This window comes from Rhinolophus sinicus, linkage group LG04 (assembly GCF_036562045.2).
Source record: "Rhinolophus sinicus isolate RSC01 linkage group LG04, ASM3656204v1, whole genome shotgun sequence".
NCBI lineage: Eukaryota > Metazoa > Chordata > Mammalia > Chiroptera > Rhinolophidae > Rhinolophus > Rhinolophus sinicus.
Window position 1 is genome coordinate 181681649 of NC_133754.1, and position 26055 is coordinate 181707703.

The window sequence follows — 26055 nt, forward strand, 5'->3', positions numbered from 1 at the left end:
GTTTGGCCTTCGGCCCACATGTCACGGGTGGAAAATGCCTGAACCTCGGGAACCCGGAGCTGCAGCTCACATGAGGGTTCGCTTGGGAAATGGCGAGCCCCTGGTTTTAGGCCTGCTTGTTGGGATTGTGTGTGTCGGGGGGTGCGGTGTGAGGGTGTAGAATCCCTTTACATTTGTTTAAACGTTTTATTCTGAAATAATTTTAGACTTTTAGAAAAGTTGCAAAATAATACAGAACATTCATATATACCCTCCACCCAGGTTCCCCATGAGCAGCTTACATAACCATAGTACAGTTATCAAATTAGCACAGGGAAATACCATGAACTAAACTGGCGACCCATTTCAGATGTCACCAGTGTCCTGGTAATGGTTTCGTCCTGTTCCAGGATTCAGTGCAGGATCCCTGCCTGCATTTACTTGTTGATGAGTTTCCTCCCGTCTGTGACAGTTCCCCAGTCTGTCCAGAAGGTCACGTCAGATCCTCATTGGATGATATGTATGGTCTGGTTTTGTGCTTCTGCTTCACATACCTGCCGAGTAAAAGCGTCTCACCCGAGAGAGCTCACTGAGCCCCTGGGTATTGTTAGGTGCCAGGCTGGCTGCCACCCCCGTGGAAAGCAGGTTCTCCCGCCTCCCTGGGGCTGCCCTCCTCCGCGGTGGCCTGAGTGGTGGCCACCCTTCTCCTTTGTCCAGGGCGGGGGGCTGCTAACACAGTCCTACCCTGGCCCCCTGCTCCGAAACTTGCTTCGTCACATGTCCTCCCTCTCTTGCCTTTTTAATATTTTGCCCTCCACTAACTCCTTCGTCTGAGCCTGAGAAGATGCTCAGGCTGCCCAGAAAACGCCAGCCTCCATCTCCTGCCTGCATTTCTCGCCTTCCCTTTTCTGCCCCACCTGGCACTGGGGGAACCGAGAATGTCTCTCCCTTTGCAGGTTGGCCTTTCCCTGACGGCGCTGAGGGCGCTCTTGCCAGCAGTTCCCCGGGCTGTCCTCAGCTCCGTCCTCAGTGGTGCTGCATTATTTCCTGCCCTTGGTGGGGCTCTTTCTCCTCTTCCACTGCCGGTGTCTGTATAATGAGGTTGCTGCCCAGGGCATACGTCGTCCCCTTATCATCCAGGGCATTTTTCTCGCTTGCTTCTGGAGGAAGATCCAGGATGCAGCCTGTTTTTCTGCAGATGGGATGCTCTACATACAGGAAAATTCACCCTTTTTAGTGTAAATCTTGTGAGGTTTTGTTTTATGTTTTAAAAGGCTCACACTGTTTGTGTCAAGAATAAACCGTGAGGAGGCAGGGGTGAGCCGGGAGGCTGCCGAGGGCTGCCCGGGGTGGGAACAGCCAGCCGCTCTTCTGCTTCCAGATGACACTGCCTGCTTCTGCGCAGACCACATGCTCCCCAGACTTTCAGGTGAAGCAGGGGACTGACTGAGTGAGGGGCTGTGCAGTGTCGGGGACAGTGAGTGGGGCAGCGTGTCCCTGGTCTGTTTCCCAGGATCCTCGATTCAAAAAGGGAAGCTTCACTACCCAGGCTTCCAGAATGGACGGGCACCCACCAGGATGCCCAGGGCTGTTGTGGGTGTCTGGCGTGTCCTGGGTAGACCACCCTCATTTCTTCACTTTCCTGTTCACCCCCATTTCCCAAAGCTCCCTTCAAGCCCTCCCCTCCACCTCCCGTTTTCCTAATGGAAAAAAATCTGCCTGCCCTTCTGACGGAAGAATCAGGCCTTACGTACCAACTAGTGGCTGCGGGTGAGGCTCTCTCTCCTCCATCTGTTTCCACAGCTTTGTTTTGGAAGGAAAGAACCTTTGGTTTCAAGAGTAATTATTTGTGCACGCGGAGGGCATGGGGAAGCTCTAGCCAGCCTCTTCACAGAGGGTTTAAAATAAAACTGTTCTGCCAACCAGAGGATTAGTTCTCTTTTGAGAACCCTCTCCCGGTTTTAAGAGAAATGCATATTCTTCATTCGTGTTCCTCCCTCTGCCTTAACTTCACATTGGTTTCTGTAGTCTTGTGCTAAGACCCGCCCCAGGGAGGGTGAGGAGGTGCTGTAGTCACAGCTGTCATTCAAGGGGGTACTGGCCAGCCACTCATGATGTACCTCATCCTGTGAGTCCCTTCCACACTGTGAGGGAGGTACCGCGATTCTCCCCATTATACAGATGAGGAAGGTGAGGCTTGGCCAGGTCCAGCAATATGCCAAGGGCGCAAAGTAAGTGATAGGTGAGAATTCAAGTCCTGATTTATCTGTTCGCTAAGCCGCAGAGGAGCCTGGCCCCTGCCTCAGAGGCTGTGCTGTAGCTGCCCTGCTCTGAGCTTTGCCAGGCCTGCGATTGCGGGTCGTGCTCCTCGGGGGAGCAGGGTGTTGAGCTACAGGCTGATGTGAGGCCTCCCCAAGCCCTGCTGTGCTCGGGGTGCCGTCCGTCCATAGACCGAAGAGTAGGTGCTGTAAATACGTCTCACCATTTTCCCAGTGGCTGTAGATATTGCTGTGACTTTTAAACCACAAATTCATTTCAATGTTGGTGATTTATCATAGCTTTTGTTATTAAGGGTTTCCTCTTAATCAGCAGATGCCAAAAAGAGAACTAAATTATTTTTAGTGTTGAAAAGGAAGGTCTCTAAAATGCATTTTCATGTATTTACCTGTTTTTGTATCTCCTCATACCTATATGCGGACGTGCGCATAAATGCTGCCTCACGCTATGTGGCCCGTGGAACCTCGGGCCTGGGACTAGGGGCTGTGCAGAGGAGTCTTTCCTTTTTTATTTTGTTTCTTTTTACTCACTGTCTATCATTTTCACATGGACGTGTATTACTTTGACATGAGAAGTTCAGGAAGTCCTCCTACCTGACTGGCAATGTGAAGCACCCAGGCCGGACTGGAGGTTTCCGAGGACGAAATGGGCCTGTTCCTGTCTGCCTCCCCGGCTGCAGCACTCAGTGTGCGGGCGTGGGGGTGGGGGTGGGGGAGGGGGCGCTGGGTCAGCGCCTGTCACGTGACCCCGTGGATTGCTGCCTGAGGGTGCCTGCCCTGCTTCAGCTCCATAAATGCAGGTGCTTCCGTTTCCCAAGAACATGCTGTCTTCCTGGCCCTTTTCTCCAGGTTTGCTCCGGTTCCCAAGTTTTACCCTTTTTTCATGGGGTCTGCAGACCCTCGGTCTCTAATGCCAGCCCTCCCTCCCAGCGCGCTGCTGCCCTCCATGTGGACACTGCTGCCTCCCCAGCCATCCAGCCCTCCCCGCTCGTTACCTCCCCCTCCCTCAGTGAGAGAGGTGAGATGTTGGACGTGGAGCATTTGGCAGGGGGGTTGAGAGGAGTGGGTGAGGATGGCGGTGAGCCCTACAGCGAGTGACGGCGCTGTGCTTACGTGGGCAGGCCTCTTTGAAAGCCGCCAGACACTGCTGCTTGCCAGGAAAAGAGGTTTGGCTAGTGCGGAGCGGGTCAGGAGGAGGCAGAGATAACACCGTGCCAGCCCGCGGAGCAGGGCCTTCCTTGAGCGACTGGGAGGTGGTCCAGCCCAAGAGTGATGGTTACCCTGGGGGTTACCTTTTGCGATACTGTGTAAATCTGACAGCCTGTGTGTGTGTGTGCGCGCGTGCGTGCACTTATTGTTCCTGAAGTGAACCTAAAATTGGTAGAGGGGTTGTAGGCAGAAACCCTCTTTGTTTTCCTGTCTGTCTTTGTTGTAACGTCTGTTCAAGACCCAGGAAGGTGAAACAAGCTTTGACCACATCTGCTGAGAGCAGCTCACCCCACGCTGAGGAAGCAGGCTCTGAAGTGGGGCTCGGACTCCATTTTTATACTTGCCTGAAACATTTGGAAGAGATCACGCTCTTGTAATTGAACATTCCTGGATGTGTGTATTTTCTTTGAAACAACCTCTTTAAACTTAGGAAAAAGTAGTTATTCTGCCTTTTCAACAGTGGTCAGCACCAGACTGTCTGATGTTATTTTCTTGGTTTCCTGAACTTGAAACACTGAAGCAGAATTCTGAGTTTGGAAGGGAACCAACTTTGCATATGGGTTTTCCTTCCCCTGGTCAGGAGCCCGCACACAGCAGAGCAGATTCTGTCATACAGAAACGAGACGTGGGATTGTTCTGTGGTTCTCACACAACGGCCACGTTCTTCTGAAGTTACATCATGAGAATCGCTTTTTCTTCTGCAGTGTTTTGGTTTTCAGGGAGGCATTAGCAGCATGAGATTGTGTGTGTGTGTGTGTGTGTGTGTGTGTGTGTGTGTGTGTGGTGAGAGAAGCAGGCAGAGGGGGAAAGGTAGGGTTTTGGTGCGTACAGATAATTATGGCCCAACTAAAACGTCTGGTGCTCTTACCTTTAGGCCAGGCTGCCTCCCCGTGTGGCAGAGGGCACAGTCAATGCAGGGGGGTCAGTGTTTCCTCATCTGTAAAATGGTTTTTTAAATGCTGATAAATCCTTAGCCAGAGCCAAAACAAAGTGTCTAATAGATTGTCAGGATGACAGTCGTGATCAGACTGCACGTGAGCTCCTTGAGGCCCCAAGGGCTGGCACAGCGGTGCAGGGCTTGAGAAGAGTTTCACCAAGTTTGCTGGACAGATGAGGGAGTGGCCAGGAGACAACGTGCTGGTGCTGTGGCTGCGGTGTCAGGGCCACCTGTTAAAACAAACTCCGTGCCTGCCTCGTGCTGCTGTGTCCCCTGAAATTTAGCATTTCTCTCAGTTACTCATGCCTGGGTAGTCGGGGAGAGACACGGGGCTAGGGACAAATGAGAAGGGAAACCGCTCCCTTACGCTCCTGGCACACTGGCCTCTCGGGTGGCCTTTGATGTCTTCGTGCTTCCCCACATGCTCAGACGGCCCTTCCTGTTCTCTGCCCGCCCTTTCCTTGGAACACTCCCACTCATCCTTTAAGACCTGGTTCAATGGCTCTTCTCAGTGATGTCGACTTTGACCCCCAAGGTGAACCTATGATCTGTTACAGCACATGTCCTGTGAGTATCCACTTACTGGGTTTTCTCCCCCACTACTCTGTAGGACCCTGGAGGGCAGGGCTGTGTCATCTTCGACTCTCCAGAACTGCTGCTCCACCAGCAGTCTCAGTGGATGGGTGTTGAGGGAACGAATGAATGAACTGCTTAGCAGCGTGTAGCTGGTAGGCCACCATCTACCCAGTCGTAACAGCCCCAGACTGAGACGTCATCCCTATTTACCTCTCCCCTCGCATGCATTCCATCAGCAAGTCTTGTCTGCTTCCCTACCTGGCCCCCTGCCAAATGCATCCATCTGTGCTGTGGCCAGCAGTCCAGGCCATTGCCATCTCATGCCCCCCTGGCTTCACCACTCCTGGCTTGGGCTCTCCAATCCAGTTTTCTGCACGGTAGCCACACGATTGTCAGAAACAGATCAGATCGTGTCACTCCTCGGCTCAGAAGCCTCTAGTGACTCCACACAAAACCCAACTCCCCACTATGGCCTTCAGGGCCCTTCGTGCTCGGGCCCCAGCCTGTCTGTCCTCTGCCTCCCTCTGCCTCAGCGGCAGCCCTACCACCGGCCTCCATCACAGAGCTTCTAAGCTCAGTTGTGTCTCAGGGCCTTTGCACTTGCCGTGCCCTCAGTGAAGAACATTGCCCTGGTTATTATGGCCGACTCCTTCTTTCCTCAGGTTGCCGCTCAAATGTCCTGGCTTCAGGCAGCCCTTCCCGACCATCCTGGCAAATACCGTTGTCTGCCCTATTTTATTTCTTCAGGACAGTTTTCATTATCTGAAGTTATCTTTTTTGTTCACGTGTATTTTCTGAGTCCTGCCTGGAATATAAATTCTGTGGGGAGAGGGCCTGCTCATTTCGTGTCCTCAGTGCCTGGAATGGGGTTCTTGACCATGCGTCTCTGAGTTTGCACGGGAGAAAAATGACATCTTTATTTTTACACACTTCTACCTGAAATTTGGCATTTCTCTCAGTTACTCATGTAGACAATGAATCACAGTAATATTAACAGTACCGTGGACTTTGTCACAAAAATCACAGGTATTTTCGTATCACATAATAACTGGACATCTCAGAATGTCTATGCTCATAGCTACTTTGAAATTATGGTAGTTGTTAGATCTGCCAATAGATCTGGTTATTGAATGCAATAATAAGTATGGGAATGCATATTCCCTTACATGAAGAAATACATGTATTACTTACTACATTACACATTGTTTTTGAAATAATTTAATGACTGTATGTTAATATAATTGGTTGCCTGAGTAATCCTGTGTAATTGATTTCCTGTGTAATTTTATTTTCTGCATTTAAAAACATTGCTGTGAGAAGGGGCCCAGATGCTTCACCAGACTGCCAGACGGGTCCGAGGCACAGCAGCGGTCAGGAACTCCTCCCTAGAACCCTGCCTGCGTGACGCAGGAGTTCAGTGCGTGAGTGGGTGCGTGAGTGACGAGTGGATAAGTGAATGATGGTGCATATCTTTCCCCGCTCAGATGAGCCCCCGTGTTTTCAGGGTCAGGTTTCTGGTGGCTTGGCATGAACTTGGAATTTAGGGAATAGCCTTGGTCAGGGTCTTTTGGAAATCTTAACTACCTGACACTGAAAAAGAGGCATTTGTTCCAGAGCCCTGGACATGGGAACCAGGCCCACTGCTCTCCTTTTCTTTCAGACATGGCTGTCTCTTTAGCTTCCTCTGTGCGTCTGCCTCCTCCCCACTCTGACCAGACGGTCCCTGCACCGGGCGGGAGTCGGCCAGCCTCCACTCCTGAGGGTGCCTGTGCCTCGGTTTGGCTGACCAGCAGACTGGTGTCTCAGGGTCCTGAGTTCCAGGAAAATCATGGCCACTCTGGTCCAATCAGTCTGGCCTGGGAGGCTCGGCCCCCATCTTTAGGGAAGGGGTTCTCAGGGAGGGGCCTGGGCCAGGCTGATCCACTCGATGGGAGTCTGGTGTCTGAGGAGGAGTTGGGGCTTGACCAGGCCTTAGGGACTGAAGGTGGATGGGTGGGAGTTTCTCTGGGCCCTGGAAAGGATGTTCCATTCTGCTTGGTTCTGTGTTTTTCTTAGAATGTGAAATATCACTTGTATGAGAACCACTGCCCATAAATTAAGCTGTTTTTGTCAGTGGCGAGACGTGCAGGAGTCAGATCGGAAACAAGCGCTCTGCCTGTCTAGCGTAGGCTGCCCATAGGAAGCATAACGGGTGTTCAGATAGCCCAGATCAGGCTGACACTTGATTCTTTTCCATCTGCCTCCAGACCATCTTTCCCAGTGACTTGTGGGCTTCACCTTGCTCTCTGGGATTGATTTTCTCATGGGCACCCCAGATCCAGCATGTCCCCAGTTAAATTCAGCTTTCCCTACACATCTGCTACACCATGTCTGTTTCTTTCCTTGGTGGACACGCCATCCTTCTGGTACCTCAAACGAGAAGCTACTCATCCTCAGCTTCTTCTCCCTGACCCCTGTCTGTCTCTCCGTCTGTCTCCTCTCTGAATTCGCTGCTACAACCTTAGCACAGAGGACCCCCCTCCTCTCTTGCCGGGGTAATTGTTGGCTTCCCAACTGGTACCTTCCCTTCTCCGTTTCCTCCCCCATTATATCGCCCCTACTCTCCTGGTCACTTTCCTGCTAGCAGGCTGGTGTGGCTACAGTTCTGTGATGTTAAGTGATGTGACAATTCTCTATTAGAGTTGTGCACACACTGGCATGAGAGCCAGCGGTTTGGCTTTGGGTGATCCCGGCACGATAACCAGACGGAATGGCATTCGAGCAGCGTCTTGAATGATGGGATCGGGGGACAGCATGAGCAAAGGCACCAAAGCCGAGTTACGTACCTTCTCTGTGCCTTAAATTCCTCACGTGTGATGTGGGTCTTACAGTGGGACCTGCCTGAGGACCGCTGTGAGCGTTACATGAGTTAAGGTGTGTGAGGCACACGGCACGGGATGAGCACAAGTGTGAGCCCTTGTCCACATTGTCGCTGATGAAACAGACGGGCTGGTGTGCAGGGAAACACAGTAGTTTGTCTTCTCCATCTGCCTTCACTGTAAAACAAAGGTCATGAACCCTGGTCCCTGTGAGGGCCAGGCACGTACCAAAATGGTGGCACAGGCCAGGTGGGCAGCCGTTCTCAGCCCGGCTGATGGTCGTCGTGCAGGAATGTGGGCCCAGCACTGCCAGGTATTTCTATGTTCAAGAAAAGTCAGAAATCCAGAATTCTGTTTGAAACCTTTCAATTTTTAAACATTGGTGATTCATTTAAAAAAATATTCAGACCTGTGTAAGCCCAACAGCTACACCTGTGGGCCATACTGAGCCCGAAGGCCGCTGACTTAGAGCCTGTCTTTCCAGGTCTCCTCTGGGCTCACTGCTCCTCGCACAGCTCGCCCCCAGGGGTGGGAACAAGCTGGCTCGGAAGGCTGGTCTGATGAGTCCCTTTGCCTTGCAGGACTTCTTCAGACAGGTTATGTCACCGACAGAAGCTGCCCTGAAGCTCCCTGTGGCCCGGAGACTATGTACAAGAGGAATGGTCTGATGGCTAGCGTCTTGGTCACCTCTGCCACTCCACAGGTACAGGGGACAGTGGGCGGGGCCCCTTTCAGCTGACCCTGGCCCCAGCTGCATCGTGGAGCGCAAGGCCGCGGGCTCCATGAATACCACCCTTCTTAGCACTCCCGAGGCCCCTGGCCACGCCAGGTGTGAGATTTGGGAGGCAGTCAGCCCTGAGGATCAGTGTGTTTTCTGAAGTTGTTCAAAGAAAAACAAATACCTGCCCAGTCCAGTCATAGCAAGTGCCACATTCCATTTTGGTGGCAAGAAGAGATCAGACCTTTCCCAAGAAAAGCCGCCGCTGATTATAAATAAGTCACACATTCCGGAATGAAGTCAGACAGAAGTGAGTCCAACTGGCCCTGTGTTCTTATTTACCTTGCTCACTAGGAAATGGCTGTAAGGACCGGTGGTCTGAGAGTGACCTGGGCTAGGGCCCCTGCCCTGGGGGTTTGGAGCTTGCTTTCCAGGTTCAGTCACGGAGCAGAGGCTTGCGGAGGAGTGGGTGTCATCTGAGTCTCAGGGATGCCACATGTCCAATGCCTGGCTCCTGTGACAAACTGGCAGCGCTCAGTGTTCTGAGCTCACAAGGCCCCATAGTCGAGCTGGGCTTTGAAATGATCTTGTGTAATCAGCTAGAAATTCACAGGAACTAATTCATTTCTTATAAAACTTTCAAAAGATTCCTTATTTTGATCTCTGGTTCTGAAAGCAAACTTGTGGGTACCTTTTAAAATTTCCTGATGGCGCCAATATAGGTTTAAATAAAGTTACTGCATCACCACCACCACCAGCACCGAATGTATTCGGGACAGCTTTTGATTAAATAAGGCCCCTTGTATGAGTGTGTTTGGGGCAGAGGCAAAGGGTGTTACAGGAAAGTTACAAAACCTGAAATCCTAGGAATGGACTCTGGTTGGTAACAAGAGGAATCAGACTTCTGTTTCTGTTTACAATTTGCATCCATCTAGAGCGCGCACACACACACACACACACGTATAGATACTATGTATATGTACATGTATGTATATACACATATACACGTATATGTGCATCCAGAACATGGTAGTTACTCGATAAATATTTGTTGAGTGAATGAATGAATGAATGAATGCATGTATAATCGAAGTGCTCAATACATTTCGGTGACTTAATGACCCACTGACACACACACACACCCGTAGTTAGTGCTGACTGTATACCAGGCACTGTTTGGCATGTTCCACAGGCACCACCCACTTAGTGCTCACAGTAACCCCGTCAGCTATGGGCTGTAGTTCACCCCCAGGTTAGAGGTGAGGACACTAAGGCAGCGAGAGGTGAATAAACAGGCTTCAAATCGCCAGCTGATCAGCGGTGGGTGGGGATTCAAAGCCAGGCCTCTGTGACTCTCGAGCTGTGCCCCTAACCGTGATGACACTCCACTGCCCTGTCCCCTGCCTTCGCCTGCCTCCTGGATGGCGGTGTGGAAGTGCGGAGTGATTTCTAGGTGTCATCTGCTCAGGGTCTGTGTGTGAGACTGAGGGGTAGAATGGACTGCCGGTTCCAGAGGCACTCAGGGTGAGTCTTCATTGCTTTGCAAAGTTTAACATGGATTCTCCTCAGTGGAGACTGTCCCATCACCCATGGGATGGCAACTTTTACAATAGCCACCCCTGAGCCCACTCAGGCCCCTCGAATCAGCATCTCCCATGGTGGTGGGGGTTCTGCCACTTGCTTTGGGAGCTTCATTGTTTATAACCCACACTGCAACCCTGGGGAGTGGGTTCCAATGGCGCCGTTTTACAGACGGTGGCTGAGACTCAGTTACTAGGTGACAAGTAACTCACCTGAGGTCAGATAGCAGCCGGTGTGGAGCTGGCTCGTTGGCCAGATCAGTCTGACTTCAGCACTTTTAACCACCACAGTGTACTGTTGCTTACGATTATCTGAGAGTGTTTGGTAGAGGAAGTAGACTCATTTGTAAAACCTTTAAACGGCACAGGCCTATTGAAAGCTACAGGTTTAAGTTTCCGCTCCTCCTTTTAACCTCACATTTTCAGTTGTTGACTGTTGGTTTCCTTCACTGGCCTAAAAACACTCTAGTTTCCAGTAAGATTGCAAAGTTTTTCCAGATATAGCCATTTTGGAAAGAGTGAAATAAAGAGGAATTAATAAAAGCATATATTCTCTAAATCCCACTCCAAGATGTTGAGTTTAATGGAAACCACAAAATCCGTCTTCATGGATCGAGACAAATGAAACCGTTTGTGAACAGGGCACAGTCTTGGGGTGGTAAGCGTGATTGCCAAAGTACAATTTGATGAAATTCAATAAAATTGAAGAGCAGGTGTGTTCAGCATTCTGGGATCCCCACAGTGTTGGGTTTTCCTGACACCGGCCACACTTGGGGAGTTTTAACTTGCTTTTTTTATGGGAAACCCTTTCTTTGCATGCGGGACTGTGTTCTTCTTAATCACAGGCTCCACTTACTATAACGGTCACGCCCATCTCCCAGAGCCACTTGGTAGCCTCTCAACTCAACAGCTAACTGACTTTGAATTCCAAGTGGCCCGTACATGAGATAGGTCTTGAGAGCCAGTGTAACTTAACATTTCGTGGAATAATTTCCTGCAGTGACTTCAAATCACAGGAAAAAAAGAGGTGAAAACAGGTAATGTTTAAAAGAGGCAACAAAACAGGTGAGCTCCGCAGGCCTCCTGAGACGTGGAGGCCAGTTCTCCCCGAAGGAAGAGAGGGCTGTATTTTTGGCCCCACCACCACACAGCCAGCTGGAAGCAGGTGGGGTACAGTGATGGAGGGGATGCTTTCTGGGATCAGCAAGCTACACAGCGACGTTCGCTCTGGCTCTTCCGTTTCCTAGGGGGAGTGACGTTGCCTCTCCTCCCTTAGCTCTAAGGTGGGACTAGTCGTCGTGTGTGCTCAGAGCCTTGGTAAGAGAAGTAAAGAAGGTGATGCCTGTGAAGTGCCTAGCGCTGTCTGAGCCCTAGGAGCGTTTGTCCCTCTCGCCTCCTCAGCTGTGAGGTGTGGGAGTCGGTCACCCTGGAGTCAGCCCGACACTCAGGCGGCACCGTCTCTCCCTGCAGGGCAGCAGCAGCTCCGACTCACTGGAGGGCCAGAGCTGCGACTATGCCAGCAAGAGCTACGACGCCGTTGTCTTCGATGTCCTGAAAGTGACTCCCGAGGAGTTTGCTGTAAGTAACAGAACTGATGTGTGTGCTGGCGGGGGCAGGGGTGGGGGTCAGTGCTCAGGTCGGAAATAACCCACATACCCAACGATAGGGGATTGTTGAGTAAAGTATTCTTTATGAAATACCATGCAGTGTTAAACGGGATGCTTTCAATCTAGAAATTAACCACCTTGGGAGGCATGCCCAATATACGTGAATAATAAGTGAGAGGAGTAGTTATAACACAATTTAGAGAGAATAATGCCATTTTTTAAAAAGCATGTACAACACACACCTATTTATATTTGCATAAGAAGAGGTCTAGATTTGATGTTTACATATTCATAAATATTTGGATGTATATGGCCAAACAGATTATTTACTGTAGTTTCTGGTTACAGGAGTCTAGGTAATTGGAATTTTATTTTTCTTCTTTTTATTTATCTGTACTTTTTACATTTTTACAATGACCGTTTTCTACAATGGCAGACAATATTATTTGGGCAATTTTTGTAATGATACATTTAAAAAAATTGCTTTCGTTCAACCCGTGTTGCTGTTGGTCAGACTGGGGGCCGTCCTTGTGGTGGAGCAGAGCTGGCTCCCCGTTTTTCTATGACTTCACTTCTTCCTTTTGCAGTTTGGGGGCACAGGGAGTCCACTGGCTCTGGGGTGACCTCGAGCCTGACTCTGAGCACTGTCCCAGGGCTGCATTTCTCTGCAGAACCACGGCGGTGTTTCCCACCATGACCGTTTCTTCCCTGTCTCTCTTGCTGGAGCAGGTTTCGTGCCCTCCAGGGCATTACGGGAGCTAACTGGGCCCCATCTCATTGCTCCGGCATCACTGGCTCCCGCATGTACATTGAGCCAGGACGTGCTGAGCCTGGCACATGCATCTCGTCCTTCAGTGTGTCTGAGGGATCCTTTCAACACCTGCGTGGATCTGTCTAGCGGCTCCGTCTTACTGGAATGAGACCCAGAGTTGCTCCCAGGCCTCCAGTGCCCACGGTGGTCTGGCCGACCCTTCTCTCCGCCCCGATCTCCTTGCTCCCCAGCTGTGCTGTGGCTGCCTTTCTTGCCCAGACTCACTTGGCATCCCCCTGTCTCAGGGCTCTGTGCTTATTCTTCTTTCAGTCCTGATGGCTCTTCTCCACATGAGTCTCTGTTCAGATGTCAGCTCTCGGGCTCAGGTAGCGTCTCTCCATCAGTCTCTGTTCCCTCACTCTGCTCTGTTTTCTGCATATCTCTTATTACTACCCAACATTACATTATTTAATCATATTTTTGTGCTGTATCTTTTCCACAGGAATATAAACTCGAAGGACAGAAACTTTATCTGACCTGTTCATTGCTCTTTCCCCAGTGCTTGGAATAATGCCAACTCATGGGAGGTGTTCAATAAACACACGTTGACTGAAAGAATTTGCTCCTCAGAACAACCTGATGAGGCAGATTATCAGCTCTTCATTTTCTAATAAAGAAACTCAGGATCTAAGAGATCAGTTCCTTTACCTGGATCGGGGGTTAGGCAGGCCAAGGCTGCCACCTTCGTCTACTCGTCACTTACTCAATGATAATAACAAGGGCAGCTCCTGTTTTAGAACCGTGTCTACGGCTTCTGCTGTATGTTTCACACACGTTATCTAATTTGCTTTTCACAAGAGCCTTATGAAGTCGGTATATTTATTATTCCCAATATACTGATGAGCAAGTCAGTGCTTAGAGAGGAAAGTCACCTTGTCACACAGTAACTGGCACGACCTATCTGGGATTTAACCTCAGGCTGTGTGACAGTCTAGACCAGAGCTGGCCAGCAGAAATATAATCCAAGCCACACGTACAATTTTAAACTTTCTACCTTCAACCTTAAAAAAGGCGAACTTACTTCAAAAAATATATTTTGTTTAACTTAGTATATTTAAAATATTATCATTTCAATGGATAAGCCACATAAAAGTATTGCGATACTTTGTATTCTTTTTCCAAAGTAAGTCTTCAAAACTCAACATGCATTTTGAACTCAGAGTGTGTTTCAAATGCCCAGTAGCCACTTGTGGCTGGTGGCCACTGTGTTGGGCAGTGCAGTGAGTCTGGACTTGTAGCCAGACTCGTAGCTCCCAAGCCGCATTACTTCTCCTTTAGAAGACTTCGTGGACCTTGCTGGCTGGTGGTTGAGCTGCTATATTCTATTTGCTTTTGTTTGTTGTATTTCTGAGCTTTGTGAACGGAATGAAGCAATCATGAGGCTTAAAAACCCCTTAACAGCTGTTCACCATGCGGAGTGGCAGAGAGGTACGGTGGGCTGCACCTAGAATGACCCTGCCCGGCAGGACTGCCTGCTGAGACATCGGTCCTGGCGTTCTAGCCTCCCCCTGAAATACATTCGGCTTGCCCTGGCCAATTTTCTGAGGCTGGCAGGCTGCAGGGAGGATGGGGAATGCTCTAAGGGTGCAATGCTAACACGTTGGCTGCCCCTGCCAGAGTCAGTGCGTCTTTAGCTCAGATGTGAAGCCGGGTCCCCTGGAGTCTTTGGTCGCTGTGGAAGCATTAGAGTTGCCAGGTGTTGGAATTGAACCAGACCACCTGGTATTTTAGTTTCCTGTCTAATAATATGAAAGAAGGAAAAAAGCCAGACACAGAAGTCCATAAAAAGTCTTTAAGCGATTCTGGGAAGATGGTAGTGACAGCAGCGTGGTTCTTATTCTCTCTGAACCCCCCACGTAAAAGTACCCAGCAACCAGACAGCAAACCCTGAAATACATTAACGATGTTTACAATAAAACTAGGTGACAAGTTATCCCCATCAACCCAAAATACAAGTGGCTGGGGGCACACCGCCCACATCAGTAACACCTGTAGAGCATCAACATCTGTCTAAGAGAAACAAGAAGTAAGCGTTGAGGCATTTGCCAGACTCGAGAATTGGAGAACCCCAAAATTTCCAATAGGAATTCACTGGAAAGTTTGGCAGGTCAATGTGAGAACAGCAACTGGAATTGAGAGGGATTTTGACCTGATGAGTGGATGAGATGTGTGCACTAGGCCTTATAATCTCCTGAAACCAACCAGCTAAGGCTCACTTTCAGGCCAAGTCTCCATGCCAAAGAGAAGTTCAGTGTGGGAGTGGAGTGACAGTGCTCAGGACAGGGCAGTTAGGTTAAGGAAAAAAAAGGTCTAAAGAAAAGTGTGTGTGTAATCTCAAACAACAACTGTGTGTATTTGAACACTACATGAAAGCAACCAAAAGGAGAGCTATATGAAGTTAGAAGAACTACTCCGAACAATGTTTCCCTCAAATAAGTTCAGGAAAACTAATTCTACATAAAAATAAGCAACAGGAAATTATTGATGTCAAATCTTTCAGTTATTATAAGAAAAAAAGAGTAAGGAGAGAATCCCTATAGATAATGAAACCAAGCTAGGAAGGCACTCCACAAAACAGATAAAAACTGTAACTCTATTTCAAAATAAACTAAGAGACATTAAGATCACGCTGTAAGGCATAAACAACATAAATCTGAAATAGAAAAATTTCAGAAATGAGGGTGACAACTTAGGAAAGAAGTGAAAATTGAAAAATGATTTTAGAAATGAAAATCGAACTAGAAGAACACAAGAATAGATCAACATAACAAAGTGCCTTAAGGGAGGAAAAATTTTAAGGTCAAACTAAATGAAGAAAGAGATAAGACTTTGAGAAAAAGTGACAAATATTGATGATAGGCAAAGAAGATCCAACATACAGATAATATAAATCCCTGAAAGGGGAAAATAAAAAGGCAAGGAAACTGAACACATACTTAAACTATAATTTAAGAAAACTTTCACACACACAAAAATTAAAACTATATATTGAAAGAGCACGCCTTGAAGCTGACAATGTCAACATATTCTTGGTAAACTACTGCATGTTAAAGAAACAGAAAATCCTGTGGGCATCTAGGCAAAATAACAAGTGACTTTTAAGAGAAATAAAATTAGATTACCATCCATCTTTTTGACAGAAACACTTTTTGCCAAAATAAAATAAAATAACAGATAAGTCAAGATAAGTGAGCCAAAGATTTTATATTCCGCAAAACTGACTTTCAAGTATAAAGGGCACAGATAAACTATTAGGAACATGCAAAGCCTCAGAGAATATTATTCCCATGAGCCCTTCCTGAGGAATCTACTAGAGAACAAGCTTAAGACAGTGAAAACAATTAGAGAAACATCATTATAAAGATTAATGGAGAGCGGTAACCATTCAGTTACAGTAGAATTAAGACTAAGTGAGGATTAAAAGGAGAGGGCATCGTATGCAATGGCTGCATGCCCATATAGTAGATATAATATGACTATTATAGTATGAACTATAAAAATGGAGGAGAATGGAGAGAACGTATGCAAAATTTCATAACTTTTCTCAGTAATTACAGTGATAGTGGTAGCATTAGTGTTATTATTCTGAGACCGTTGTGTGTACAATGTAGGATAAAATAAATGAATACTTTGGGGATGCTGTAACCCTATATTCCCTGTGTCCTACAGACCAGGATTTTTGATGTGGAAGAAAGGAGATACAGATACAATACAAAAGAGGCTAAGTAAATAAGTTAGGGAAAAAAAACTGTTCTGAACTTGAATTTGAAATCTCTGTATAAATTCCAGATTGTGGTCTTGAAATATTATTTGTCATTAAAAGAAACAGGGCTTCCCGGGGAACTGGTTGATTCCAAGTCTAGGAAAGGAAATGTTCAAGATAAGCCTGGTATATCTTTCCAGTATGAGCGAGGAAGCTATCAAGGACTTGTAGAGTCATGTTAAAAGGATTCAGGAGCCAGCTAGAGGAGGCTCCCACGCCCAATGATGGGACAATTTGAACTTCAAAAGGATAGTCATAGCAATTGACTGAAACCCATCAAACAATGGGTCCTCACTGGATGATGATAGGGAACCAATGTATTATCTTAAAAACAGGAATATAAGGACAGAATCCACTGTTTGTCCTGCCTTTTTCTTTTGATCTGTATTGTGTAACCAAATTATAGATGAGAGAAAGTTTCTCTCTGTTAAATTATTTCAGTGACTAAATGGGAAAGAAATGATGGAATTGGAATATCATCATTTTATAACGCCAGTGAACTAATAGATGTAAGCATTGGACATCAGCAGCCGCTCCCATCACAAAAGGAGCGGGGTTCTGTGCCTTCTGATGAAACAACATACCATCACTTCCAGTCCTGCCAAGGGATGGAGCCTGTGTCTGATCAAGTCTCTGGTTCCAGCTGCCAACTTTCAGGAAATGCCAAGGACAGAGGAATGTGTTGACCTCCATCACGAATGTGGGGAAATGTGTAGGTCAAATGGCTGGATTCCTCAGCAAATACGCTGTAAGGAAAATAAAGGGATGGAGAGAATACCTGTAGATTAAAAGAAACTTAAAAATATGCATCAACTTTTAAAAACACACACACAAGATGACATTGTAATGCCTTGGTATACACACTTGGGTGATAAAATTATAAAGAAACTTGAGGAAAGTCAGGATAGTGGTTACTTTTGACAGGAGGGAGGGACTTGTGATTGGAACAAGGCACATGGAAGAACTCTGAGGTGGCTTTTTAAAAAAATTGTGGTAAACTCTATGTAACATACGTTTACCATCTTTACCATTTTTAAGTGCACAGGCCAGTAATGTTAAGTACATTCACATTACTGAACAACCAATCTATAGACGTGTATTCATCTTGCTCGCCAAAAACTCTGGACCTGTTAAACAACTCCCGTTCCACCCTCAGCCCATTGTCCTTTCTGCTTCTATGAATTTGCTTACTCTAGGTACCTCATCTAAGTGGGATCACACAGTATTGGTCTTTTTGTGACTGGCTTATTTCACTTGGTATAATGTCCTTGAGGTTCATCTGTCTTGTGGCAGGTGTCCGAATTTCCTTCCTTTTTTAAGGCTGCATCATTCCATTGTGTGTATAGACCGCATGTGTTTGTCCATCCATCTGTCGCTTAGGGTGGCTGTTTCCTGACCTCGGCAGTGGTTACAAAGTGTTCACCTTATAATAAGTTATCAGACCATGCATTTGTTTAATGTAATTTTCTGTAAATGTGTGTGAGTTTACAGTAAAATGGGTTAACATTTACGAGGTCCTCATTCTTTTCCTGGGGGTGCTCGACGGGTAAATCCCAGTCCTTTTACTCCCCAGTGGCTGAACACAGAGCAAAAAGCAATCCGTAACTTGTCTTCATCATCAATGGATCATGGGCATCCTTCCAGGCCAGTATGTGTCGATCTGATTCTCTATTTTAATGGCTGCATAATATTCTAGAGTCTAGATATACCATGATTTTTTTCCAACAAGTCCCTTTTGATGGCCTCTTAGATTGTTTCCAGATTTTTACTACTAAAAATAATGGTGCAGTAAACATCTATATTTATATCTGTGCTAAATGTAGATCTCTGTATACACTCTCCTTACATACCAGTGCTTTTGTTTCTCTAGGTATAGGGACTGGTGTGTCAACAGTATTCTCATTTCACTTTTTAGGTGATCATATCTAAATGCAATGCATGATCCTGGATCAAGAAAAAAATTGCTATAAAAACAGTATTGAGATAATTAGCAAATTTTGAATATGGATTATGTATTAGATAAACTGTTGTACTAATGACAAATTCCTGAATTTAATCAGTTTAAAGTTATGTAAAAGCATGACCTTGTTCTTGGGAAATGACATGCTGAAGGATTTAGGGGTTAAGAGTCGTAATGTCTGCATATTACTCTCAAATGGGTCAGAAAAAATGTGCATATATAATTGTATACATAGTGATAAAGCAAATGAGGCAAAATGTTAATAATTACTTAAGTTAGGTGAAAGGTTATAGAGTTCATCATATTATTCTGGCAACTTTTTTGTAAGTTTGACATTTTAAAAAAAACAAAAAGCTGGAAACTTCTTTATGAATTCCTGTCAGATTACTTTCCAAAAAGAACAGCAGTTTCTAGTCCCATCGTCGTGATGGCATTGATGGATGCCAAATGGTATCTTCCTGTTTAATATGCATTTCCTTGACTACAATTCTAAAATTGCCTGACACGTGCTTCCTGTAGCTCTGGGAGTAGAAGCAGGAATGTATCTTTGGAGCTGATTACTTTTTGTTCTGTGAGCCCTGCTGGTTATGCTCAAATTGAAAGAGATCGTCTATTAGAAGACACACTGCTTATTTAGATTTAGTCAGCCACTGTGAGAGGGGAGAAACACTATATTCAAAATATGCAAAAACTTCTTGTTTTCTTTTTGGCTAAGCAGCTTTCACTTGTCCACATAAGATCACCTTTTCTTTAGGGCCACATTGTGAAGTGGTCCTATTGTTCTCTCCATTCGCAAAGATTCGTATCTGTAGAAATGTTTTGGGATACATGGAGATTGTCCATTTTCCTAAAAAGCCTGGATTTTTAGGGGGCCCTGGACTAGGAGGAAGGGAGAGATGGGGAAGAGGTTAGGATTAAGGAAGGCATTGCCAAGTGACTAGCTTAATTGGACATCCCGTGTTGTGGCTTTATTTCCAGGAATCAGGAGAAGCCATTAAGATGCCTGTTGACGAGTGTCGTCATCAGTCTAGTGATGTGCTCCCCACCATAGTAGGTCCGCTGCTTAGAGCAAGAGTCACATTGGCTCACCTTTCTGTTGAGGCTGTGCCACACCCCTCGGAGATGACCTCTCTCCAGGAAGAGGGGACATTTCCCCAGGGAGGGCTGAGAGCTGGTGTGCTGAGGACAGAACTTGGTCCCGCCCCTCAAGCTCCCACCCCGGTCCACACCCTCCCTTTTTCGTAAAACTGTCTGCCTTGGGGGCTCAAACTTCTGGGGAAGGATTGCTCATCAGCAATCTTTTACACATGTTTGGATTTGTATTAAAATAACATTATATAATGAAATTTATAGTCGGGTTATTTTAGCTGTGTATCGGTATATTCTTGCTCTGGACACTGCGCCTTTTTTGGTCAGAATTGAGAGGATAGTAATGGGAGAGATTCTTCTAAAACCCTCAGATTGTGTGTTTGGGACCAGCCAGTCTATTTTAAGTCTGGAGACTTCTGTTGTTCTTGTTTGCTTTGAATAACACACCTGAACACATTTTCTGATTTACAGTCTGAGCAGGGATCAGAATATTTGCAACTTGGACCATCCAAAAAAATATGAAATATAAAGTCACTATTTTAATAAATCATTTGGAAATTCAGTAGCAAACCCTAGAACTGATGGCAGGATGGAAAGGAAGTTTTCTCATTTTCACATTAGCAGACTTTTGGTTCTTTTCCTAAATGACACTGCAAACATCCTGCCGGTTCTGGATAGGGAGTTACCTTGAACTGTGGGAGAGATTTCCAAGGCCCTCTGAGCTCTCTGCTCAACTCTCCTGTTTTCACAAGGCCGTTCTGTTCCCCAGGACGGCAGAATTAATCCAAATGTCAGGAGCGCTTGGCCCACAGTCTCCATGGGTCTGGCAGGAGAAATGCCAGTCTGTTTGCACTGCCTCGGCCAGACACGCAGGCCCGTAGGCCTCAGGGCTCAGTAGTCACCCGGCACCCAGATTGGGAGGCCAGACCCACATGTGCTGATGTCCAGTGAGTGCCCCCTTGCCACTGGTGGGTGGGCCTAGAGGTGGACAGGTGTGGATTCCTAAGGGCTTCTTCGTTCCCGGTGCCATCTGCTGTCTCTGCCGAGCTTCCATTGGTGGCAGCATGTCACCATTGTGCCATGAAGAGCACTACCTCCTGGGAGGGGACAAAGGGGCTGTGCGCCGAAGCCGCCTGCTGCTTTCCCTCGCCGGCTCAGCCCTGGTGCTGGATGGTGTGCTTTGGTCTGCATCCCGTGCTTCCCCGGGGCCCAGTGACTGTGGACTGCCTTTCAGTTGTGCTAAGAACTAACTGTAATTCTGCACCTAAGCCCTAGATTATGGTGACAGCTGTCCTACTGTGTGTGTGTTGCCATTTTTCTCCAATGTATTCTTGACATGAGGCTTTTTTTCATGACAGTATTTGCTGACTGAGTATAACAACCTCCTTTAAATATTCTCTAGAGCGACTTTTATGCATGTATATCAGTGGTCCCTTATTTCCTAGCTCATGTATTGGTCAGAAACCATAAGTTCACATGCCAGTACATGAGCCCATCTATATGACTTCCCTTTTGTCAAAACACACACACACACACACACGGTATGACAATTAAGTTCGCGAACTCATCCTAGAAAAAGTGCTACATTCCTCAATGCTGAATATCACTAGGTCACCTTTGAAGTACTCCCCTTGGGAAGCTATGCACCGACACCAGTGCCTAGTCCACCATTCAAAGCAATTTTGGAACTCTTTTTCTGGAATGGTCATCAGAACTGTCGTTGTATTAACCTTGATGTCCTGAATGTCATCCAAATGTCTTCCTTTCAATATTTCCTTTATCTTTGGGTAAAGAAAGAAGTCATCGGGGGCCAGCTCAGGCGAGTAAGGAGGATGTCCCAATACAGTTATTTGTTTACTGGCTAAAAACTCCCTCACAGACAGTGCCGTGTGAGCTGGGGCATTGTCGTGATGCAAGAGCCATGAATTGTTGGTAAAAAGTTCAAGTCGTCTAACCTTTTCACACAGCCTTTTCAGCACTTCCAAATGGTAAACTTGGTTAACTGATTGTCCAGTTGGTACAAATTCATAATGAATGAGCCCTCTGATATAAAAAAAGGTTAACAATATTGTTGCAACAAGTTTGTGAACTTAATTGTCATATCATGTATGGTATATAAATATATATGAAATTTATGAAAATTCAAGATAAGTGATGCAGAATGCTGGCACCTGACAGATGCTCGCTCATTCTCTCTCTCTCTCTCTCTCTCTCTCCCTCCAGAGAGAAAATCTATATGTGTATATATATATACAAATACACACGCACACATAGATATATATAGAGAGTATCTGCCAGGTGCCAGGTATTCTGCACCTCTTGTTTTGAATTTTCACAAAGATTCTGTAAGATAGGGATAATTGTTACTATTTTCTAGATGTGTCACCCGAGCCTGGGAGCGGCCGTCAGGTGCCCGAGAGCACTGCTGTTAAGTGTGGTATCACACGTCCACCACAGCCCCGCTCATGCCAGTGCCCACGTTGGTTGCACGACATCATGCCCTCCCCGACGACCCTTGTTCAGTGGACAGGGGAGGGTGTCTTTGCGAATTAAGAGGCATCCAGTGGCCCTCAGCTCTCCTTTCCCTGGCCTGTCAGAGGCGTCTGTTCACTGATGCCTGGCATCTCATGTGACACATGGAGACAGGTCACGTGAAATCACTCAGTCCATGCCTTGGGCTGCAAAATCGTCAGCAGTGATGCCTCTTTTACTGCCGCCCGATGAGCTTCTAACAACGGGAACAGCCTTGTAACCAAATGTGTGTTTTCTATATTGACAACATCAGAGCTTCTCCAGCTAGCTGCGGCGAAGGACCAGTTCCTTTCATTTCCGGTCTGTAGAGGACGGATACTTTGAAAACATATAATAGAAATGGCGTGGCAGTTTGCTGTGAACGTTTCCAAGCGCTTACTCTCAAGTTCTGTAGTTTTCTCACTGTGGGCAGGTGGGATAAACAGTTAGCAATCCAACACTGGTCTGAGGGCACATCTTGACTCGCACTCTACCGTGTAATTTAGAGGAGGCTCAGACTTCAGAAGAAATGTACAACTTCCGTCAGCTACAATTCTTTTAAGAAATTAAGTGTAGAGTAGTAGTGTCTCTGTTTAGCATTCTAGTTTTTAATATTATCAACTTTTTAAAATTACAAAAATAATTCATGCTTGAAACAAACAAAAAAGCTTAAATTATACAAAACTATCCAAACTAGAAAATGTTCCCTTCCTCTCAGTCCCACCCTCCAAACTACTATTACCAATTCTTAAACTGGATGTTCAAGAAGGGTGTGGATCAAGATTTATGAAGCAGGAAGAGAGGGAGAGGCGTTTTAGAAATTTGCCTATTTTTTCACTCTATTCAATATTGATTTTTATTCAAGGGGCAAGGTATAAAAATAACACATAAGAATGTGTTATTATGCTGCCAGTCGTCCTTGTGTCTTCTAACACCCCTTCTCTTCTGTTGCAGAGCCAGATCACATTAATGGACATACCCGTGTTTAAAGCCATCCAGCCGGAGGTCGGTACCCTGTCCTTTATACTCTTCTACTAATGCTGTGGCCGGAAAGAGAGCTTTAGTCGGCCATGTTGGAGTGACTCAGTTTCTTGGTTTTGCTATTGAAGTCCTTATAAATGCATGTTACTGACTGACACTCCTGTTAAAGAAAGCGAACAGGAACTTTCCATTCTCGATGGTGCTTGTTCTTTGAGCCGGGTGTCTGGGTTCTCCAAATAATGTCGCCGCTTCTGGCCCACTCTAGCAGGGCTGGGGCAGTTGGTGTCCACGGCCTCCACACCTGAGTCAGGCCTTGCCAAACTAATGACTTCTCCCAGGCTCCTCCTGCTGAAAATGGTGACTGTCAAGAAGGGGACGTGAGCTCGTGTTTTTTAAGAGAGCTTTCTTTTTGTTGATCCCAAATTCTGGTGGTTGTCTTGTTTCTGATTTTGAAACCAGTTGCCACAGCAAAACACATACATATTTGCATTACATTATAATATACATTTTTAGAAACAGCATATTCATAAGGAGAAAAAATGTTGACTTAAAAAAATTGATCAAAAAAGTCCCTGGAAATGCTTAGCAGTTGGTAATGAGGCTTTATAGTTATTTTAGTCCGGGTTCTTTTTTGTTGTTGTTAGCAAGTAACAGAAATGCATTTCAGAGTAGCTGTAATAGGCAGAAGAGGAATTTATTACAAGGATAAAAGGGGCATTTTACAGAATCTGGGCATGGAGGCGAGGTCGCCTGGACAGCCAACCCGTCTCTGCATCTTGCCTCCGCTTTCCCTCTCCTTCTCTCTCCTGGCTTCTTTCCTGTCTGCCCGTGTGGTTCAACACGGTCTACCCAAAGGGCCCACCTTTACATGATCCGCATTTAAGCCGCCTGCCAGACTGAGACCTGCAGCGCTCAGTGCAGCCCAGTGGAGTCACGTGTCTGTGGTGGGTTCAGTGACCCAGGTCAGGACTAAGTGGCCAAGACAAGCAAGCACAGCTGAGGGGACCCAGCTTGTGAGTCGGGTGTAGGTGGGGAGGAATGTCCAAAGATGTCTGCCGCAACCGTGGTGTGAGTTCCAGAACACTCTTGCCATAATGGCCTTCTTACAGTATGATAACTGTTAAGACTTTGAGAAAAATGGCGTGTTTTAGTATAAAGTCGGACGAAGGCCTTCCGGGACCTGGCATCTAACCTGTCACAAAGTCGGAGGAAACTAATGTTAGCTGCGATCAGCATCTATGTAAAAATGATTTATATTATTGTGTGTGTATGTGTGTGTGTGTGCACGTGTGAGTGCACACATGTGTGTACGCGTGTGTGCACGTGTTCTGTTCATTAGGTTTGGGGAGCAGGCAGCTATGTTTTCTTTTTAGAATTGGCTGACTTCCTATCTTCTGTTTTCTTCCGATGTGGTGTCATCCATTCTTTCTAATTAAGAAACAAAACAAAAACAAAGAACGACTCACTACCCCTTGGAGCCTTGCGGGGAGCAGCGGTGTGGTGGTCACCTTAGTTCTCAGCTGAAGCTGTTTTTGACCATGTTCTCTGCTTAGCTTCGTTCTGGAGCGGTTCAGACATTGGCATCTTTAGGCTTTGTCCTGAGCTTGGAGGAGGGCAGCCCAGCCTGCTGTGAGCCCTGAGCCCTGAACCTACATGCACCCCAGGAGGCTGGGATCGCAGCTCGGGCTGGTTGTAGGGGGAAGGGATGGGGAACTCTTCAGAGACACAGCGAGGGGCAGACGCAGACTTTTCCCCAGGGCTCTGTCGTTTGGAACGTACTTCATCCCAGGCATATCTGGTTTCAGGTTGTGACAAGACATTAAGGTGGAGATGTTTTGCTTTCAAGAGTTTAGCTTGCAGCAGCGGTTCTCAGCTGTGGCTGCCGCACAGAGCCACCTGGGCGGCCTCTGAAATACGGGGTGCCAGACTCCACCCCAGGCCATCGCATCTGAATCTCTGGGCCAGGGTCCAGAACCCAGTCAGCCCTGTTTTGTAAAGTTTACCAGGTGATTCTGATGCAGAGTGAGGATTAAGAGGTAATTGCTCTGAGGTTTCTGGAGAAACCCCAAACTTGAATGTCTTGGATCGATGATATGTGAGCTAAAAATGGACGCGCTCACTCCCTGTTGGCATTGTCAAAACTGAGGGTAAAAGGAGCACCCTGGGAGCTGCCCTCGCTGTTTTGCTGTTTTAATTTTTGTTAGATTGAAAACTGGAGTTTTTCCTCTTGAAGATGCCTGCCACATTGTGGCTGGACCACCCCAGATTTGGAAGGACATGAAGGGGGGACGATTGTAAGTTTGCTGTAGACGAGACTTGCCAGGAAGCAGAAGCCAGCAAGATGGGCCCTGGGAGGAACCTGGGCTCCCACAGACCCGGAAAGCTGCGGATGGCGCCATGCAGCCCTCGCTAAGCATCAGAATCCGTGAGGAGCTCTGTACAAACATACAGATGCCAGGGCCCAATCCTCCAAGAGTCTGATTCCGGAGGCTTAGAGTAGGTTGGGAATCCACACTTCAGTCAGTTGTAGTTACCATTCTTTTTGATGCATGAATTGTCTTGTCTTGAACCAATGGGCGTCCTTTCATGTCCTCTGCTGCATGTTTTTAACATGATCCCATTCGTTTTTTTCATGGCTTTCTTGCTCTTTGGCAGAGCGCTATGCCCGTGTTACGTTGTACATTTGCCGCTGCCGACCTGGAATCAGGTATTCCTCCAGGGGTGCTGGTTCCTTTGCGTGGAGAGTAACATTTAGAAACCAGCCTGGGAGAGAGGATTTTCATTGCTACTGGGCTGCCATTCTTTCTAGGCTTTTTGGTGGGCAGGGCTAGGAAATATTAATTTTTTTAAAGGAAAAATCATGAGCTCATGATTCGGGAAGGTGGCGTTAATTCTCCACAATTCTTCCTTCCCTCCTCATCCTCGTCACAACGTCCCTGTGGCCGTGTCTGTTTCCCCACCATATAGACCCTGGGCTTGGCCTTGTGACTGTGGTGCAAATGGTAGTGTGCAAGTGGGGAGCTCGTGGGAGGCCTGCCGAGCTTCCCGCACGCCTCTGGGGACGGCCACTCTCCGTGACGTACCGGCAGCGATTGCTCATTTGGCCCGAATCCCAACATGAGGACATTGCAGATGAACTGAAGCTAATCCAAAGGCCAAATTCCAGCCCACCCTGGCCCAGGCCGGCGGACCCCAGCAGA

The 26055-nt window shown here is 47.0% G+C and overlaps 1 protein-coding gene across 13 annotated transcripts in view; it reads left to right on the forward strand.

Moving 5' to 3' along the window:
- RALGPS1 (Ral GEF with PH domain and SH3 binding motif 1) overlaps window positions 1–26055 on the forward strand; it is a 289405-nt gene that overhangs the window by 67740 nt on the left and 195610 nt on the right. For 11 of the 13 annotated variants that reach the window (XM_074331041.1, XM_074331044.1, XM_074331043.1 and 8 more), the window contains exons 2-4: window positions 8417–8538; window positions 11604–11711; window positions 22829–22879. In XM_074331041.1, the coding sequence (XP_074187142.1) occupies window positions 8482–8538; window positions 11604–11711; window positions 22829–22879 (216 nt within the window). In that variant the 5' untranslated portion in view covers window positions 8417–8481. The remainder of the gene's footprint in view (window positions 1–8416; window positions 8539–11603; window positions 11712–22828; window positions 22880–26055) is intronic. The other 2 variants (XM_074331045.1, XM_074331042.1) reach the window with 1 other exon arrangement.